At 42.7% G+C, this 18,259-nt stretch overlaps 1 protein-coding gene and 1 pseudogene across 3 annotated transcripts; one reads left to right on the forward strand and one right to left on the reverse strand.

The window, feature by feature from the left end:
- Positions 1-1,267: 1,267 nt before the first annotated feature.
- LOC136469444 (uncharacterized) lies at positions 1,268-5,379 on the forward strand (annotated as a pseudogene).
- LOC136476771 (protein ENHANCED DOWNY MILDEW 2-like) lies at positions 5,246-18,150 on the reverse strand. Of its 3 annotated transcripts, XM_066474718.1 has the most exons (17): positions 17,969-18,150; positions 13,559-13,640; positions 13,346-13,483; positions 12,587-12,677; positions 12,385-12,480; positions 11,970-12,217; positions 11,784-11,882; positions 11,320-11,697; positions 10,589-10,730; positions 10,406-10,507; positions 9,686-9,778; positions 8,302-8,343; positions 7,402-7,512; positions 7,114-7,185; positions 6,932-7,050; positions 6,784-6,847; positions 5,246-6,692 (listed from the first exon to the last, which is right to left on the reverse strand). In XM_066474718.1, exons 2-17 carry the CDS (start codon positions 13,582-13,584, stop codon positions 5,721-5,723), a joined length of 2,793 nt encoding a protein of 930 aa, XP_066330815.1. In that variant the 5' UTR covers positions 13,585-13,640; positions 17,969-18,150; the 3' UTR covers positions 5,246-5,720. The 3 variants fall into 3 exon arrangements, with proteins under 3 accessions (XP_066330815.1, XP_066330816.1, XP_066330817.1); XM_066474719.1 differs by lacking the exon at positions 13,559-13,640; XM_066474720.1 differs by lacking the exon at positions 12,385-12,480.
- Between the last annotated feature and the right edge of the window lie 109 nt (positions 18,151-18,259).

The following is an 18,259-nucleotide window of genomic DNA, read 5'->3' on the forward strand; positions in this document are numbered from 1 at the left end:
TCAGAGTCAGAGAGACCTGCCTCTGCCTGTATAAGTTGCCTGGGAAATCCGTCGCCAATCAAACTGCCTGGTTCTAATAATGACCTTTCCTCTCATCTCATCCCTCTCTGGCTAGCTTATCTTCTCCATGGGAATGGGATCCATGAGGGGAGCACAACACAAATTGGATCCGCCATTGGAGGCCGGCTTCTCTTCTTGCTGTTGGCAAGATTAGTGTTTGGATTCCTTTTCCTCTCTGCTGCGTTTCCCCTTTCCACCCTTTTCGGTTTTCGCTCGCAGAAGATTACGATGTTGGGACAAGACTTGAGGAGAGTCTCTCAACACTGCACGCAAAAGGCACCTAAAAGACAAAAGGAAGGAGTACTTGCACATAATGTGTGCTCAATGCAATGCATGATTCTTGCAGGAATGAGCAAGACGTAGTATCAAGTATTCAAGTTCCGCACTGCTCTATATGTAGGTAGATCTTGCTCTGCACGAGAAATGCTTAGCTCTGAAAAATGCATGGATATGGAGAATCAGGGATTACATTATGTCATATTTACATGCACAGTAGCTGCAGTAAACAGTAACCGCATTGCACTTGTATAGACAGCTGAAAGACAAACGAACAAACAAGAAAGAGCAGACGGAGGAGGGGAAAAAAATAGGGCAGGATTCATGGTTTCAGAAGCTAATCATCACTCAAGGACATTATTGCATCATCTACAAAAATGAATGAATATATATATATATATATATATATATATATATATATATATATATATATATATATATATATATATATATATATATATATATATATATATATATATATGCAGAGAGAGAGAGAGAGAGATCAGACTTGAGCTGTAGGCTGTAGCATTGCACTTGGTCAAGTTGCGCGTATTGCTAAATAATGGTAGCTAGCTTTATACATACATAGAGATATAAAGCAAAATCCACATGACCATTTCGATCTCCGAGAACCGATATTCTTAGTAGAATTGTAATTGGAAAAACTACAAATAGTTGGAGGGGGGCCAAAAAAGAAAAAGAAAGAAAAGAAAAGAAAAGGCTAAACCAACAACAAAAGCAGCAGCAGCAGCTAGCAACAATCACCGAGGGTAGGAAAGCGAAAACGAGTCTGAATTGAGAAAAAAAAATGCCTGGCTTTCCCGCATGCCAAATCCGCACGCATCACAAGGACACGCACGGCTCCTTCTTCGCCAGGGCTCTCCTCAATCCGTTGATGAGCCGCTGGTCTGCACGACGGCGAGCTCGCTCCATGTATGACTTTGCTCCGAAGGAGAACGACGACTCAGAAGGCGAGAAAGGAGAAGCAGCTAGGGGTCACCGGAGCGGCAGGCGGCGGCGGCCTCTCCGGGCTGGCGGGGAGCGGGGAACGTCGTCGTCGCTGGAGACGGTGGCATTGGCGGCGTCCTCCTCGTCCTTCTTCGTCATGTCCCGGCGGCCGGTGAGGAGTAGCTGCTGCTGGGCTCAGAAGGCGCACCAAGAAAGCGCGTGTGTTTGAGAGGGAGAGGGACAGAGGGATAGAGAGGGGAAGGTTTGTTTGCACTAGACTCTAAGGCCACTGCGGTAGATTATAAAACTAGAGGTTTTTAAACACACACAGCCTAGCAAGAGCTCACACCAGGATCTTCTGTGCCTGCATACATGTGCCACGCCTATTTTATGCATAGTTTTTTTTGAAAGAAAACGACCAACAATAAATTAATAGTGAAGAAGCAAGTGCCCATATTTAGAAAATGTTTGGTTTAGTTTCTAGCAAAGTGCTTTGCTACCAAAAAGCATAATACAAACTAAACATGTAGAACCAAGAGGTGCTTTTTTCAGAAGCGACTGCTTTTGCGTAGTACAATTTTCTTAGCACCATGGATCTTGTTTTTGTTCAACTTTACCAAATTGGTAGAAATAGAGGCACGTTTTTGTAGTTGTTTCAAGGAGATAAAGAGAGGAGATAGGTTTCATAGTTTTTTTTAACTAGATAACTTATAATTTTTTATAGCACATAGTTCATAGCATCTTCTATTTTCCACATCTTATAGCTGAGCCAAACATATCCTTATTGTGTTTTCATTTTTTGACTCTAACATGCAACGATTACAAAGCATATAGCCTTTGGCCTTTGCTATATCTAGCAACTAATTATTGCTATAGTTTTTTTTTGGTTCCTTGCTAGCCACTGCAAAGGCTATATTAAAGTCTTGATAATATGAAAGTGATTATATTTAGTGCTCATTTTATATGTACTTTAACAAATATTGTTATTTTGTTAGAATCTGCATGGTTCATTTTATGAATATTTTTTTGCGAGACCTAGTTATAGATGCAGACACTCACATATACGAGCGCACACTCACCCCTATGAATGCACGTATGCGCACCCTACCCCTATGAGCATCTCCGAAGAACTGAGTTGGACCGGCAAATCTCGAGATTGACGAGCACCTCCGAAGAACTGAGTTGGACCGGCAAATCTCGAGATTGACGAAGTCACCACAGGCACCTCGTTGTCGATGGGCACGTCGTCGACCACTGAAAGAATAGCGCCGTTAGATCCTAGAATAAATCTAGAAAAATGCGAGCACCCGTATCAAGTCGAAGACTTGAACCTGGGTGGACAGGTTCCACCACAAGAAACCCAACCAGCTGAGCTACGCTCAGTTCGTATTTTATTAATAAAATTATTTGACTCAAAAGTCGAACTCTCAACTCTAAGTACGTATTTGTGTAGGCTAAAACTTGCATGTTTACATTCTTCCACCAGCATAGTAATAGTAGTTAAACAAAGACGGATGCAGAAGATCTAAGCTTATAAAGTGAGATAAAGGAAGAAGATTGTTCCTACAAGTAACTAACCAAAGGACGAACGAACTCTAAGGCTTTGGTTTGTTGATCAAAGAGACAGTATAGTGGTCCAAAAGTGAAAAATTGGGCCTCTTTTCCTCACCCACATGCATGCACTCTTCCATCTTCCCTAAACAGTGAAAGGTGGGAAGGCTTAGCAATTAGCATTATTGGTGACTTTCGTTTTGTTTTATTTGCCCTTCAAATCTCTGTTCGGGAATAGCGTTTTCAAGGAACAGTACTAGGCGTGTGCTGTTGACCAGGACATCTACCTCGCATGTGGAATCAGGCAGCACTACCAGTAATTTGGTAGAAGAACGTGTGTAAAACCCAGGCATTGTTTATCTATGAAAACACCAACTTTCTTCATGGTCATGCGGTCATGCCAGAGTTATGTGACCGATAGGACTTGTCATCATGCACCCAATTCAAAGACTTTCAGACCTTTTTCACATTTTCGCCTTCTGTTCCTACTCAATCATATAACGATTACACAGAACATTTGCAGAGATAGATTATTAAACACATATCACTTACTCCCTCTCTCTCTCTCCCTAAATAACTATCGCTTTTTGGTTTTTCGTACCGTAAAGTTTGACTGAATTTGTAGAAAAATACATACAACATTTGTATCTCCAAATCAATTTATTATGATATTAGATTCAACGATCTATCTAATGATATTAATTTTATACCATAAATATTAATATTTTTATATATATATTTAGTCAAAGTTATTTCTTAGGAAGCGAAAACGACACTTATTTAGGGACAGGATGGAGTAGCTAATTTTGCCCAAATGGTATGTAATAATGTTTTGGATTCTGTGGGGTGCTCTCAAGATGGTAACCCTTGCTTTGGCTACAAGGCGAACTGATGGCTAAACACTGCTAACCACATATAGAAAACCATGGCAGTGTTTGTGAATCGTGACAACTCCAAATGGTTTTATTAGGGTCGTGTCGGTAGGGATTTTCATGGGAGAGCAAAGAAACTTCATATAGGACTGTTGGAAACTTAATGTTATCTACTAACCAGTAAGAATGTGTGGAAACTTGTTTTTCTTTATGAGAAAAGACATACGTGTAACTCTTAAGGAAAAATATTATTTTAGTTGTTAACGAGTGCTAAAGAAATATATATATTTTATAACATTAAGGACCAAGAGGACGCTGCAAATTGCTCAAGATGGAAAGGAATTTCTCTCTTAACTGCTAAGATCTTGTTTGGATGTTGTCGAATTCACCTCAATCCACATGTATTGACCACGCTTATATACTAGATCAAAACAAGACCTAAATCAGGGTCTACATATCCCTGTTAACCATGCCCACGCTTATATACTTTAAAAATATAGCTCTAGACTCGTGACATAAAATTAAAAATAATAATAACAGGAATCTTTACTTTGACTCAGCATTAGTGCTCGCATTTTCAGGTTACGATTCTTTTATTCCTAGACGATCGACGTACTATTCAATAGTGAGGTGTATATCACATGATGAATTCGTCGATCTCAAAATCAGTCTAGGGTTACCTCTCGAAAACTAAATGCAATTTCCTCTTTTTTTAAAGGAAAACAAATGCGATTTCGCCGAAAAGAGCAATAAGCATTTCAGACCTCCACAGAGGGAAAAATGGGAATCCGAAAGCGGCAAAGCCCACGGCATCGCTAGCAGGGCCTGGCCCACCATGCACCGCACCACGCGCGGCTCAGGTGACAGGCCAGCCTACGGCCACGGGCCCACGGCTGCTTTGACCTCCCAGCACCGGGAGCCCACACGCCACTCCGTCCGTCCGGCCGCCTCTGCGGCCACCACACCTCAGACCTCACGTCACCTGCAGCCGCGGCCCCGCATGCACCCCCGGGGGCTTTGTGGTCATTTCGGCCGGCCAGCCCCAAGCCAGACCACCGCCGATCGTCGCCGCACCGCACGTGCGGATCTCCGCGGCCGGAGCCGCCGGTAGGGCGTTCCCGGGACCGAGTCGCACGACACCGGCCCCGGCTCTTCCACCGACGGGCGATGGCAACGGCATGGCGCCCGCCCACCGAGCCGCGGCAGCTTCTATTCCGGCGCACGCTTCCGTCCCCGTGGTGGTGGTGGGCATCCAGCTCCCTTCTCGGAGTGGCAACCAGTGGCCTGTGGAAGTGTGGAGTCTGGAGATGCACAAACACACTGCCCAACAGCACGGATTGCAATGTACGGAAATTGCTTTTTTTTGGGCATGTTGAATACTTGAAATGAATGGCAGGCACTACTGTCCGGTTCTTACTCAAGACGTTGTTTTCAGATCTCTGTGAAACATGAATGAAATTCATGGAGATTTGAAATGTCCTTTGTACAAAAGATGTCCATGTTCCCAGTATCTGAACGAAATTCGAGCATACCAAAAATGCCTAAACATGTACCGTGCTTTGCTAGCAGGCGATGGCATATTATTATATGTAGATAGAGGAACAAAATATTCAGAATGCAAGTTGCGACAGGAAACAAGGTACGCAGGCAACGAAAGATCTGTCCTGAATAATTCACTTTCTCATCTTTGATGTCTCAGGCTCAAAGCCAATCAAGTCCGTGGACCATGGCAAGATGTTTCGTCAGAAACAGTTACAGGCTCAAGCAGTCAGGGCATGAATGTAGTAACAATTAACGAAAGCAAATGATCCAATGCAGACTCCAGAACCAACTCTACCAACGTTAGTGTAACCTCAGCATACTCCAAAGCCGGCCGTAGAACAAACTAGCTCACACCTGCGAAGACAACGCGAGGCACATTAGCAGCTATCTCCTACTCTACACAGCAACGATGTCACGGGCAGGTCATTCACAAGCAGAAGAGGGATTCTTTTTTTCCTTGGTAATCTAGGCCTAATAGTCTTCATCCTCAATCCAAGCATTTGATAGCCCTTGATGGACGGCCTGATGGCCCATGCCTTGGGACAGGAACTGACGAGAAGTGTTGCATCCTTGCCGCAAGCGCAGCCCGGGGAAGGTGTTTCTTGGTGGCAGAGTTCTGGCATTATGCCTGGCCACAGGTGGCGAGTGGTCTGGCTGCTGCCCACACCAGGAGGCAGCTCCGGGTGTTGCTGCTGCTGGCCTGTGTTCCGTCGGTTGATGATGGGTGCCAGCTGCAGGCCTGCCCGCCGGTGGCGCATCGCTCAGCTCTCCGTCCTCCAGGAGTGGTGAGTCTTCCATCATCCAATAGTGAACTCCAGCTGCCTGTCTGCCTGCCTCTGATGCATTCCCCGGCAAATGATACAGACCAGGAGCTGATGTTACCTCATCGTGATCGGCATCAACAGTTGGTTTCTCTGCCGACGCACTTCCAACAGCATCCGAGGCTTCAGAGTTGGTGCCTCCATGCTCTGGCATTGACAAAGCTTGATCTTTTCTCTGAAAATCACTCTCTGACAATGAAATGCTCATATCAGAGCACGTTTCTGTATGATCATAGGTTGGATCGCTCCTTCCTGGTCCTGCGGTTTCATAGTTGCATGGTTGCCGCGATCGCCCATTGGTATCATTCCAGCAGTCCCCTGGAGAAGTTGTTGGGTCATGGAACGTGTCAGACATCAGCTGATCCAGAAAACAGGGAGGTATGCCTGCGACCTCTGCATCATCTATCTCCACATGCTCTGTGGTAGGTACAGATGCAGCCATATCCCTTTGCAAATCACCAGAGGACGCAATTTCATTGGGGATGTGCCTCATTGATTTGGCGATCTCTGAGTGCCTCTTAGCCCAATCACTACGGCTCCACAGAGAAAGCGGAGGAGGTGACATATTCCATTGCTCCATCACCTTGTTGTCAACACCCAGAGATCCAGGTAGATAGAATGACTGCATAGTTTCCCAACAGAAAATATCAGTAAAGAATATAGCAATATTCTGAGGATGTGATGTACTCAAGGAGACTACTGTCCAGAAGTACCTTTCCGGAGAGCTGATCTGAGTCCTGCCATATTAGCTCATATGGTGGGTATTTCTTGTCCAATCTATCCAACATCAAGAATGGAATGGTATGATATATCTTTTATAAAGAAAAAAAAAACATGCAGAAAGATAGGGAGAGGGGAAACCTTTCAGTTTCTTTGGGAACAATGAGTATTATAAGTTTTGGCTTGAAAGTGAGGGCTTTGTTGATGAACTGGTTCGCAAGAGAGGCTTTAACCCCAAAGGGAGGATTCAACCCCATGACCTGTGAATAACAGTAGTTGATCAACTTAAATAACTGATACATTAAAAGCTCCTGTTATCGTACCAGTCTGCATCCTGTGGGCAATTCATCTGGTTGAACAGTCATCCAGTCTCGTCTCTCAAAATTGAAATCATTCTACAAAATTGGAGACGATGTTCTGCATGTCAGCTGTGGTAGAACACTTTAACAATACATTTAAAATGAAGTGGCAAAAGATATCAGGTGTGATTTCAGGCCCCATCTCTAGTATGTAGCATAATCAAAACTTAAACAACTTCATAGGTGTGTTACTAAATATTAAAAACGCAAACAAACAGACACTGGCCAATGCAGAATTAACAGGTATACCACCTTTGGTTGAATGAGATCATAATTTTTGTAGAAGCAATTTTTCCCAGAAGATTCCAATGTTTCCTTCAATAACAAGCTAAAGTCATTTGAACCACAGCAAAAATCAACCACCTGTAAAGAATAAGAATAAATGACAAAATAAGGCTCATAACAAGTGGCATCTGTTGATCATCTATTATGATCAATTCTGCTTAACACAAGAAAAAACAAGAATTGGTATAAACTTTCAAAGCTTTGTATGAAATGAACATGAGGATAGAAATCCGAGTGACCTAATGTCTACATGAGCATCAAAATCATTATGCTCAAAATGAACTGAAGCAAGACATTCAATGAACAGGTATACATGCTATGATTTTTTTTTTTTTTTGACAGAGGAAAACCCAGCTTTTATAGAAAGCTTTAAAGCGTAACATACAGGCCATGATATTTGCAATGAAACAGAAGCATGGTGAATTAGCATACATATATGGTGTACAAAGTTATATGTTGTCGGCTATAAACTGAACTAAGATACAAAATTTTACGATCTCTGGTAAAACGAAGAACTGTCACCTTTTATAATATTTGTTTCTTATAAATACTGCTATTGTCCAACCAATTTTTAGCTATATACTTGATTTAACCAGATTACCAGAGACATCAACTAGGTGTTTAAGTTTGTTATGGATAGAATATATCATGTACATTGTACAACAGCCTTTTCTTCTGAGATCTTCCTTAATCAATGAACTGAGCAAAATGTATTGCACAAATTCATGAGAATAGAAAATGTGAAAGAAGACCATATATTCAGAATGCAGCACATTGCTTATGCACTTTCATCAGAGCACAATGTTATATCATAACCAAACAAGGGCCACCCAAATTAATGTAATAAAACGAAAACAGATGTTTTACCGTGTCACCACTTTGAATATACCACTGTAGCTTATCAACAATCTGCACACATTTACAGCAGTTGCTTTAGTATTACAAAAGGATAATGCAATCAGCACATGGTCAAAATTAGCGTATATAACAAAATTTGTAAGAATAATATTGGGTTCCAAGATAGATAAGTGACAAGAAACCAGCCTGAAGACCAACAGCTAATCTGTAATAATATAGTACATTGCGAAATAGATCTGTTGCCAGTTGTACAGCACTCAGTTTATAACCAATTTAAATGGAACAATATAAGATGGCCTAAGAAGATTCCTATTCCTTACACCAAATTCATCCCAGGGTTACTACAGAATGTTGATGCAATGACACAAGGGTACATTTCAAGTATATGCCAAGTTAGCAATATTGATAAGGATTATTTGATCCAACTATCATAATATTATTTTTAATTCTACTCATTCAAGGCTCAGAAAAACATGTCTAAATTTATAGACAGTATAATTTGTATCAAGGCCCCTAATAAATTTTACAATCGCATGTGCAACTCCATTGAATTGGTTACTTAGCAACCATTTTTCGACATAACCATAAGAAACTTTGCAATGGGCTTTAATATCATAGTAATCCAAAACTATCAAATCTTATACTCTTTGTTATATCAAAACTAGGATATAGTAGGGACGGATTACAATCCTGTATACCGCCTTGGCCCCCAAGTCATGTAAACTAACCACATTGGTAGCATATTACATGTATTCAAACGACAAAGTTTGAATTATGTTCCAAATTATCTTTTGGCATATGGATGCCAATTTATTATTTATCGTTCAACAACATCAAAAGTATTACGTAGTGGCAATGTCTTTCTGTTTATCCTTTATGACAATTATGCACAGACTACAAATTCACAATATTTTTTTTCTCGAACATGCAGGAGAGCTGTGTATCATTATATTAAGACGAAAAAAGGGGGTTTAGGAACCCCTTACAACACCATACACACCCCGACACACTTCACAAGGCACAATCCGTCTCTCTCTATACAAAGACCTGACCCTCGACCACTAGTAGTAGTAGAACTCACCCATTGGCTGGGTCTAGAGCAACGAGATGGGAAACTCCTCGAGCTCTGGCCAGACTCCAGAGGTGAAGTCCATCCTTAACTACAGCTAAAACTCCATTAAGACTGGGTTGAATCCAATCAAACACACATCTGTTACGGTGGTTCCAAATAGACCATCCTCATACTCAAGAGAACATGTCTCTCTGTTTATGTAGAACGCTATTGCCATGTGGCAATGTGATGCATTGCTTCTAAGAGAACAGGAAGAAAAGATTAACAAATGCAATGTGAAGATAATCATGTCTTGTTTTAAGGACTAATGGTTGCACCTACCAGCTGGAGTTTATCCAGTTTCGTGAAGTGGCGCCCATAAGATGTGTAGCGCATGCCATGAAGAAATGGTGCAAGAAATACATTCAGCTTGTTCTGCAGATAATAGAACATGTTATAATGGATGCCAAACTTTAAATTTAACAAAAAAAAATATTAACCTCGAGTACATAAAACACCATATTTAACCACTCATTGCACATTTGCACCTTGCCAATAATGCTACGAAGAATAAAAAAAAAATATTTTCCAAGGTATCTGGTGTTCTAAATGGGTTATCTCAATGTTTCAGTAATACTCCCACTAGTCAAAAAAAAACTTGACATTTTTCACTTCTCATGGCCTTCGAGATGCAACCCTGACCACCATTTCTATTAGAATATATTTACAAAAGTTAATATGTTTATGAGATTAATTATGAAAATACTTTTCAAGACAAACCCACTTTTTCTGGTGTGTTTCCAAGCTAAATATTTCAAAAATTGCTGATAGTTAAAGTTTCAAAGTTTGACTAGATCTTGTCCAAATCGTAAATTATTTGTGACCGGAGGGAATAATAAGGAGGTAACAAAGTCAATTAGTCTAAAAAAATAAGGGCTAGAACTTGGCAAACTACTACAATAGTATATGCATACCATCTAAAGCTGTAAGTATGTAAAAGAATAGTAGTAAAACATAATTTGTGTAAAACAACCAAGAGGAGAGTTCCACATTTCCATGTACCTTCCACTTTACAAGTTGAAACAGAACATGAGGTGGGCAGACAGATTTGGCAGCTGCTATAGGTGCACCATTTTCTAACATATGCAGAGCATCTTTAACCGCCTGCATGGAAAACACATAATGACATAAGAAACCAACCAAATCCATGGAAAATCTTCAGTTCTTCAAAGTATAGCAAAGTACCTCAACAGATTCTTCCACCTTTTCCAGTGTAATGTTATCAGCATTCTGCAGATATGGTGCATGCGTAGATGGTACCACTAGCTTTTTCTTTACATCCTCCATTGTTATACCAGCTGCCGCTTTTTGTGCAAACTCATACATTCTAGAGAGAAGGGTAGCCTCAGTGCATGCAGTGCAGATCATGGAAAGAAAAGGATACAACAGTACTAAAGAAAGCATGAGTTGAACAAAATATTGCACACATAATGCCATGGTTGAATTCACTCAAAATATTTTATACGATAACTGGCACAGAAATAAAAGTAAACCGAATAAATGTGATGGTTATGATCTAAGAGAGATTAATATTGTTGTAAATGACACTTCCATTAGTGTAAATGAAAAAACAGCACAGCGAACCTTAATCTTTTGAATGATAACCAAAGTTCCACTGAAGCAAACCTAAACAAATCCAAAAATATCTTAAAAGTAAAATATCTTAACAAACATAGTTCATTGACTTTTTCATAACCTCTAATGCACAATGTTTACACTGAATTAGCAAGAGTTATGAACAATGTTATGAACATTAGATATTCTTGGAGTTTCTATTTACTGAAACTCTTGTTATTTTCTTTGTGGGAAGCCCACACCATCAAAACTTTATTTCATAGCAGAAGAAATGCATATGAAGAACAAATTGGTTGGAAAGAAGGAAACGGATAGCAGTAAACACAGGGATACAGACTTGCCTCATCTCAGTGTGTCTGTCAATCTCAGGGAGTTTCGTCATAGCCACAGGTTTTTCTTCAGAAACAGTCACTTTCCTTCTTTTATTCCTCAAATTTCTTAATGAAGAACTTCTCACTGTGCAGGAAGATCTTTTAACATTGGACATTGGCGCAGAAGGAAGCTCCTCAAGACGTCGTATCTTCACTGTCTTTTTGTTCATTCCATTGACACAATTGAGGGGTTTATTAGAAGGAAGCTCCTCGAGACATCGTATCTTCACTGCCTTTTTGTTCATTCCATTGGCACAATTGAGGGGTTTCTTGAGAGCAGTAGGGTCCTCAGGAAACTTAATATGATTTCTTGTGGGGGTTCTATATTCTGGATTAATTTCATGCTTCCTGGCCAAATAACAAGGTCCATTCAGAATTTTGTTGGATAATAATAGAATCAGCAGAGCTACTTGACTGCAGGAAACATATCATACAAGCAATATATCAAGATACGATTGTTGGGAAGAAGGTCGTCCCACGCCCTTTGGAAAACACATTGACCATTCTCAGTGAAGTCCTCAAAGACAATTTCCCTGTGGACAGGTAGACTTGTATTGAAATGACTATTGATGGAATGCAAACTACTATGGAAATGAACAATGCAAATAAGTCTTTAATACCTTGGCAAGCATCTTCTATGATATGACTTTGGGCACCGCCTACATACAGCGAACTGCAGCTCTTTATCCTCTTTGTTCTCCCCGTACTTGCAGATGCCACATTTGTGGAGGGGACATGCAAATTTTGCCCCACTGGCTATCATTGCTGTATACTCAGTTGCTTTGGCCTCGTTTTCAGGGAAGAGTAACTGAGCAACACACTTTGCATGATAGAAGTGACCGCAAGTTGAAGACGCACATGGAAACACCTAAAAGAAACAAGGAATTTAAAACAAAAAGCTTTCAAAACCATCTGATACAGCATAAAGGAGCATTAATAATTCTACCATATTTTATGATTGCACTGGCAAAAGTTATCATCCAATTAGTATCCGAATGAATTTTCTATGAATATTTTTTAGTGAAAGGGGGTAACCTCTGGAGGATTAGTTTTAGCTGAACCTAGCCTTCCACAGGCAAAGCATTGATATATTCCATACTCACAATTCTTGCACTTAAAAACTTTTATCGCCTGTAAATATGCATGAGTTCATCAAAGGACGCCCACAATAGGTTGGAGAATATGTTAAGTCAATAAAGTTAAACTTGTTCAACTGTGAAAGGGTCATGATAGATACATCTAACTGCTGCCTGCTGTAGCCTAAGGTTGGACAATCTTCACCAGAATCGTTAGTTGCATGAAACGACCTCAGACACCGGCCTTCACAGCTGCAAGAAAGTACAGAAAAAAATACATTTCATGAATCAGAAAGAATGGATCGACATTAGAAGGTGTTTATCTAAGATGAGAAGATAATCATATAAGTAGAATTTTGTGTGTGTTCTCTTCAAAAAGTACAGAAGATGATGCAAACTGGATACTAATATTGGCCATAGCTGGCAAAATGCGAGCCTTTGAGACCAAATACAGACAATACAGGCATTTTAGGCAACAAAAACGAGTAGTTTCAACCACAACCAAGCATTGTTTAATGACTCACCAATTCCGTTAGCTCACATGTAATACAAGAACTTCAAAAGACGTTGCAAACAGAGTGGCGAAATCCGTTAAGAAAAACAACTAGTAATTTCCAGGCCACTGCATATATCTCTTGAAAAACTGCATGGGTATATAGGTGATACTCTAAAACAGAACTAAAAAACTAGACACCACTATGTTCCCTTTTAAATTAAATCAATTTTACAACCCTCAGCCCTCTTTTACCATGTCCACAATACTAACTAATGTGTGTGTATATATTTCTACCTGAAAAGGCAGCATTATGTCAACAGCATGGACTACATCAGTCATGGAGCATTCTGAATATTTTACTTATCCTGTCAGGAAATGCATAATGGACAGCAGATAAAAAAAACTGGAAAAAGTGCACACCCACCTTATAATTTCACCTCCATTGTCACACAGAGCACAAACTAAATCAACATTAGCGTATCTATCTTCGTGAGTGTGCCCAGCCATATCCTCTGAGCTAACAATCCCAAATTCTTGCTTGGTCATTCCACTTGTATGAAACCTGTTAAGGCACCAAAATAGTCTGCATTCAGCACCACTTTTGACAAGAATAAAGGTTGTTGTTTTCATAACTCACATTCTTGCACCAGGAAAACATCGCATATAAATTGTGAAATCGTGGGGCGCCTTTGGTGTCCCAGCATAGCAGGTCCCAAGCCCTGGTAAAGGAGGAGGGTTGTGTTAGGCGTGGCGAGCCAATGTAAAAACTTAGCCACTTAAATGGAGATGAAACCCGAAAGAAAATCGTTGGAGCGTAACCCTCTTAGCGACGCGCCATATCGGAACCCGGGTATGGTGTTAAATGGGCAAGGGCCGGGTCGTCACCCCCGTGACGCGCCGTGTCGTGATCTGGGCATGGTGTCAAGTAACCAAGGATCGGGTCGTCGCTTCCTTAGTGGCGCGCTACATCGGCGCCCGGGTGTAGTGAAAAATGAGCAAGGGTCTTCGCATCAGAGTCGACGGGTGCGAAGGGTAAGGAAGCTAGTCGAACCAACTAGGATCCGTTTAGGTAGTTGGAATGTAGGGTCACTTACAGGTAAGTTAAGAGAATTAGTTGATACCGCGACTAGGAGGCGTGTAAATATATTATGCGTTCAAGAGACTAAATGGAAGGGTCAGAAGGCGAAGGAGGTGAACAATACAGGTTTCAAGCTTTGGTACACAGGGACAGTCGCGAATAGAAATGGAGTAGGAGTTTTGATTGATAAGAGCCTCAAGAATGGTGTGGTGGGAGTGAGAAGGCAAGGAGATAGGATTATCTTAGTCAAGCTTGTCGTTGGTGATATGGTCTTGAACGTAATTAGTGCGTATGCCCCCCAAGTAGGCCTCGACGAGAGTGCTAAGAGACAGTTCTGGGAAGACTTAGATGGCCTGGTTAGAGCTATACCTAGTAGTGAGAAACTTTTTATAGGAGGAGATCTTAATGGGCATGTAGGTACTACAAGCGCAGGTTTCGAGGCAGTTCATGGAGGTTTTGGGTATGGTAGAGGAATCAGGAGGGGGAGGAAGTTCTGGACTTCGCGGTAGCTTTTGACCTGATGATAGCCAACACTTTCTTTAGAAAGAGAGAATCTCATCTAGTGACCTTCAGTAGCGGACAACACTGTAGCCAGATTGACTTTGTCCTCGCAAGAAGAAAGGACAAACGAGTATGATTGGATTGCAAGGTGATACCAGGGGAGTGTATTGTTTCTCAACATAAGCTTTTGGTGGCAGATTTTCGTTTTCAGGTGCGTGCCCGTAGGGATAAACAAGCTAAGATTGAAAGAACAAAGTGGTGGAAACTGAAAGGGGAGACGTCAGAGGTATTTAGGGAAAGGGTTATCAAAGAGGGCTCTTGGAAGGAAGAAGACGACATAAACAATATGTGGGACAAGATGGCAACCAACATTCGGAAGGTAGCCTCAGAGGTATGTGGAGTAACCAAAGGAAGGGGACGCGAGGCTAAAGACACTTGGTGGTGGAACGAGGAAGTCCAAAGGGCTATTAAGGAGAAGAAAGAATGCTATAGACGCTTGTACCATGACAGGAGTGTGGACAACATAGAGAAGTACAAGGTGGCAAAGAAGACTGCAAAGCGAGCTGTAAGTGTGGCAAAGGGTAGAGCGTACGAGGATCTTTACCAACATTTGAGTACGAAGGAAGGAGAGAAGGACATTTATAGGATGGCTAGGGTTCGTGAGAGAAAGACACGGGACTTCAACCAAGTTAAGTGCATTAAGGATGAAAGGAAGCATCTCTTGGTAAAGGACGATGAGATCCGACATCGATGGCAAGAGTATTTTGACAAATTGTTCAATGGTGAGAATATGGACACAACCTTTCAGTTGGATGACTCTTTTGATGACACCAATAGGCGCTTTGTGCGGAGAATCCAAGAATCTGAGGTCAGAGAGGCGTTGAAAAGGATGAAAGGAGGTAAGGCGATGGGACCGGATGGTATCCCAATCGAGGTGTGGAGATGCCTCGGGGACATAGCTGTAGTATGGTTGACCAAGTTGTTCAACCATATTTTTCGATCAAACAAGATGCCTGATGAGTGGAGGAGAAGTATATTGGTACCGATCTACAAGAATAAAGGGGATATTCAAAGTTGTACAAATTACCGGGGAATTAAGTTGATGAGCCATACTATGAAGCTATGGGAGAGAGTTATCGAGCATCGCTTGAGAGCAATAACGCGGGTCTCTATGAACCAATTTGGTTTCATGCCCGGAAGGTCAACCATGGAAGCCATTTTCTTAATAAGACAAGTTATGGAGCGGTATAGGGAGAAGAAGAAGGACCTACATATGGTTTTTATTGACTTGGAGAAGGCTTATGATAAAATACCAAGGAATGTTATGTGGTGGGCTTTGGACAAACATAAAGTCCCAACGAAGTACGTCGGGCTCATTAAGGACATGTACAATAATGTTGTGACTAGAGTTCGAACAAGTGATGGAGACACGGATGACTTCCCGATTAGGATAGGACTACATCAAGGGTCAGCTTTTCGCGGACGATGTAGTGCTAGTTGATGAAAGCCGGACAGGAGTGAATCAGAAACTGGAGTTATGGCGGGAGACTTTGGAGTCCAAAGGTTTTAGACTTAGTAGAACTAAAACTGAGTATATGAGATGTGACTTCGGCACTACTACTCGGGAGGAGGAAGATGTTAGTTTGGAAGGTCAAGTAGTGCCTAGGATGGATACCTTTCGATATTTAGGATCAATGCTACAGAGGGACGGAGATATTGATGAAGATGTTAGCCATAGAATCAAAGCAGGGTGGATGAAGTGGCGGCAAGCGTCTGGTGTCCTATGTGACAAAAGGGTACCACAGAAGCTAAAAGGCAAGTTTTATAGGACGGCGATTAGACCTGCTATGTTGTATGGTGCAGAATGTTGGCCTACGAAAAGACGACATATTCAACAGCTAAGTGTCGCGGAAATGCATATGTTGCGTTGGATTTGCGGGCATACAAGAAGGGATCGAGTTCGGAACGATGATATACGTGAGAGATTAGGGGTAGCGCCAATTGAAGAAAAGCTTGTCCAACACCGGTTGAGATGGTTTGGACATGTGCAACGGAGACCTCCAGATGCACCGGTGCGTAGTGGAATTCTAAGTCAGGATAGTAACGTGAAGAGAGGCAGAGGAAGACCGAAGTTGACTTGGGTAGAGGCAATAAAAGGAGACTTGAAAGGATGGAATATACCCAAAGACTTAGCCTTAGATAGGAATGCTTGGAAGACAGCTATTCACGTGCCTGAACCTTGATTGTTTCTGTTGGGTTTCAACTCTAGCCTACTCCAACTTGTTTGGGACTTAAAGGCTTTGTTGTTGTTGTTGTTGTATTATTATTATATATAAGTGCTAAGTAAAATCACTCCAAAGCCAAACCTGAAACATCAACAGCACTAAACAACACCCACAACCCAAAATCAGGGGAGCCTACCGAGCATGAAGTTCTGGAAACCATAATGATTACGTACAACACAAGAGCCATAACAATCTGCGCCTAATTTGCACTACTTTCTACACCAAAATCCAACCGAGGCACAGGCTTTATCCAACCAGCAAATCGTCCCGGCATGCTGAAACTCTTCAGAGTTCAGGGATCTCCCAGTACCAAATTTGAGGCATAAATGCAGCTCCGTGTACATGGACGTTATTAGTACTACTTAAATACCCGCGACCTAGCGACCAATCATTTCCTCAGAAATTGCCGGAGAACAAAAATTTAAACCCATGGACCCTCAAACCCACCTAGAAAACTGCGGGTGTGCAAGAGAACTGGGCGACCACGGATCGGTGCCGCTGCCCACTGCAGTAGCGAAATCGGAGCCGGCGACGAGGGTGCGCCGGGTGCCGCAGGCAGCAATCGATCGAGTTCCCTAACTAGTCTACTACCCATACCCAGACACCCTGAGCAGTGAGCACATCAGCAGGCAAAATCAAGGGCGAACACAGAAATTTTCGAGACAAAACCACTAGAAATCGCTCGAACTACACACCCGGCGCCAGTAGTTCCTGCTCCCTAGGAAGGGGCCAAATCGGAGCGCCATTGTAAAGGCACAGCCGAAAAGCTCCTCCCAAATCCCAATGCGCGCGCGGAAACCCCCACCCGAAGTCCCAAATCACCAGAAAACGGGGCCAAAAGGGCCGCAGAGCACAGGCATTCGGCACCAATCCCTCCCGGGAAGCGCCTCAACCACGCTAGAACCAGCCGATCGCCCAGCACCCCCAAACTCGCAGCGAAATAAAAGCACAGGAGAAAAAAAGGTAAAAAAAAAAGCTGAAAATAATTCCACGGGCGCGCGATCCTCGGCAGTTTCCACCCGGAGCCGCCGCGACCCCTCCGCAAGCCGGCGATCGCCTCCGAGTCGTCGGAATGAACGACGGAACCGAGACCCCCACCCACCCACCCACCCACCCAGAACGAAACGAAGGAAGAGGAAACGGGCGCGGTGGGGTCGCCGATGGGGTCGCCGAGCTCGCGTACCTCTGCGGCGCCGCGCGATTCGAGCACCCGCACGCCTAGCGCCCGCGGCGGGGGCGGGCGCCGTCGCTGTTGATTCCTCCTGGGAGCAAGCAAAACCCCAACCAAACCCCAGGGGGGGTTGTGGGAGGAGGGAGAAGGTACGCACACAGACGCTGTGAGCAGCGCGGGGGATGGGAGGCGTGTGACAGAAGCCTAGCAGCGTGGAGGAGGGAGAAGCCTGCGAAGGGTCACGTCCGATTTATGCTCTCGCCTCGCTGGCCCCACCACCTCCCTCCGCGTAACCGCTGCACA

This window comes from Miscanthus floridulus, chromosome 8 (assembly GCF_019320115.1).
Source record: "Miscanthus floridulus cultivar M001 chromosome 8, ASM1932011v1, whole genome shotgun sequence".
NCBI lineage: Eukaryota > Viridiplantae > Streptophyta > Magnoliopsida > Poales > Poaceae > Miscanthus > Miscanthus floridulus.

What these genes read in the sequence shown, in the direction of transcription:
- LOC136476771 (XM_066474718.1), bottom strand. Translation starts at nt 13,584, where the DNA reads ATGCGATGTTTTCCTGGTGCAAGAAT. An exon ending in AACTGGATAAACTCCAGCTG is followed by an intron (nt 8,344 to 9,685) that starts GTAGGTGCAACC and finishes AAATGTGTGCAG; the next exon opens with ATTGTTGATAAGCTACAGTG. An exon ending in CAGATCAGCTCTCCGGAAAG is followed by an intron (nt 6,693 to 6,783) that starts GTACTTCTGGAC and finishes GAAACTATGCAG; the next exon opens with TCATTCTATCTACCTGGATC.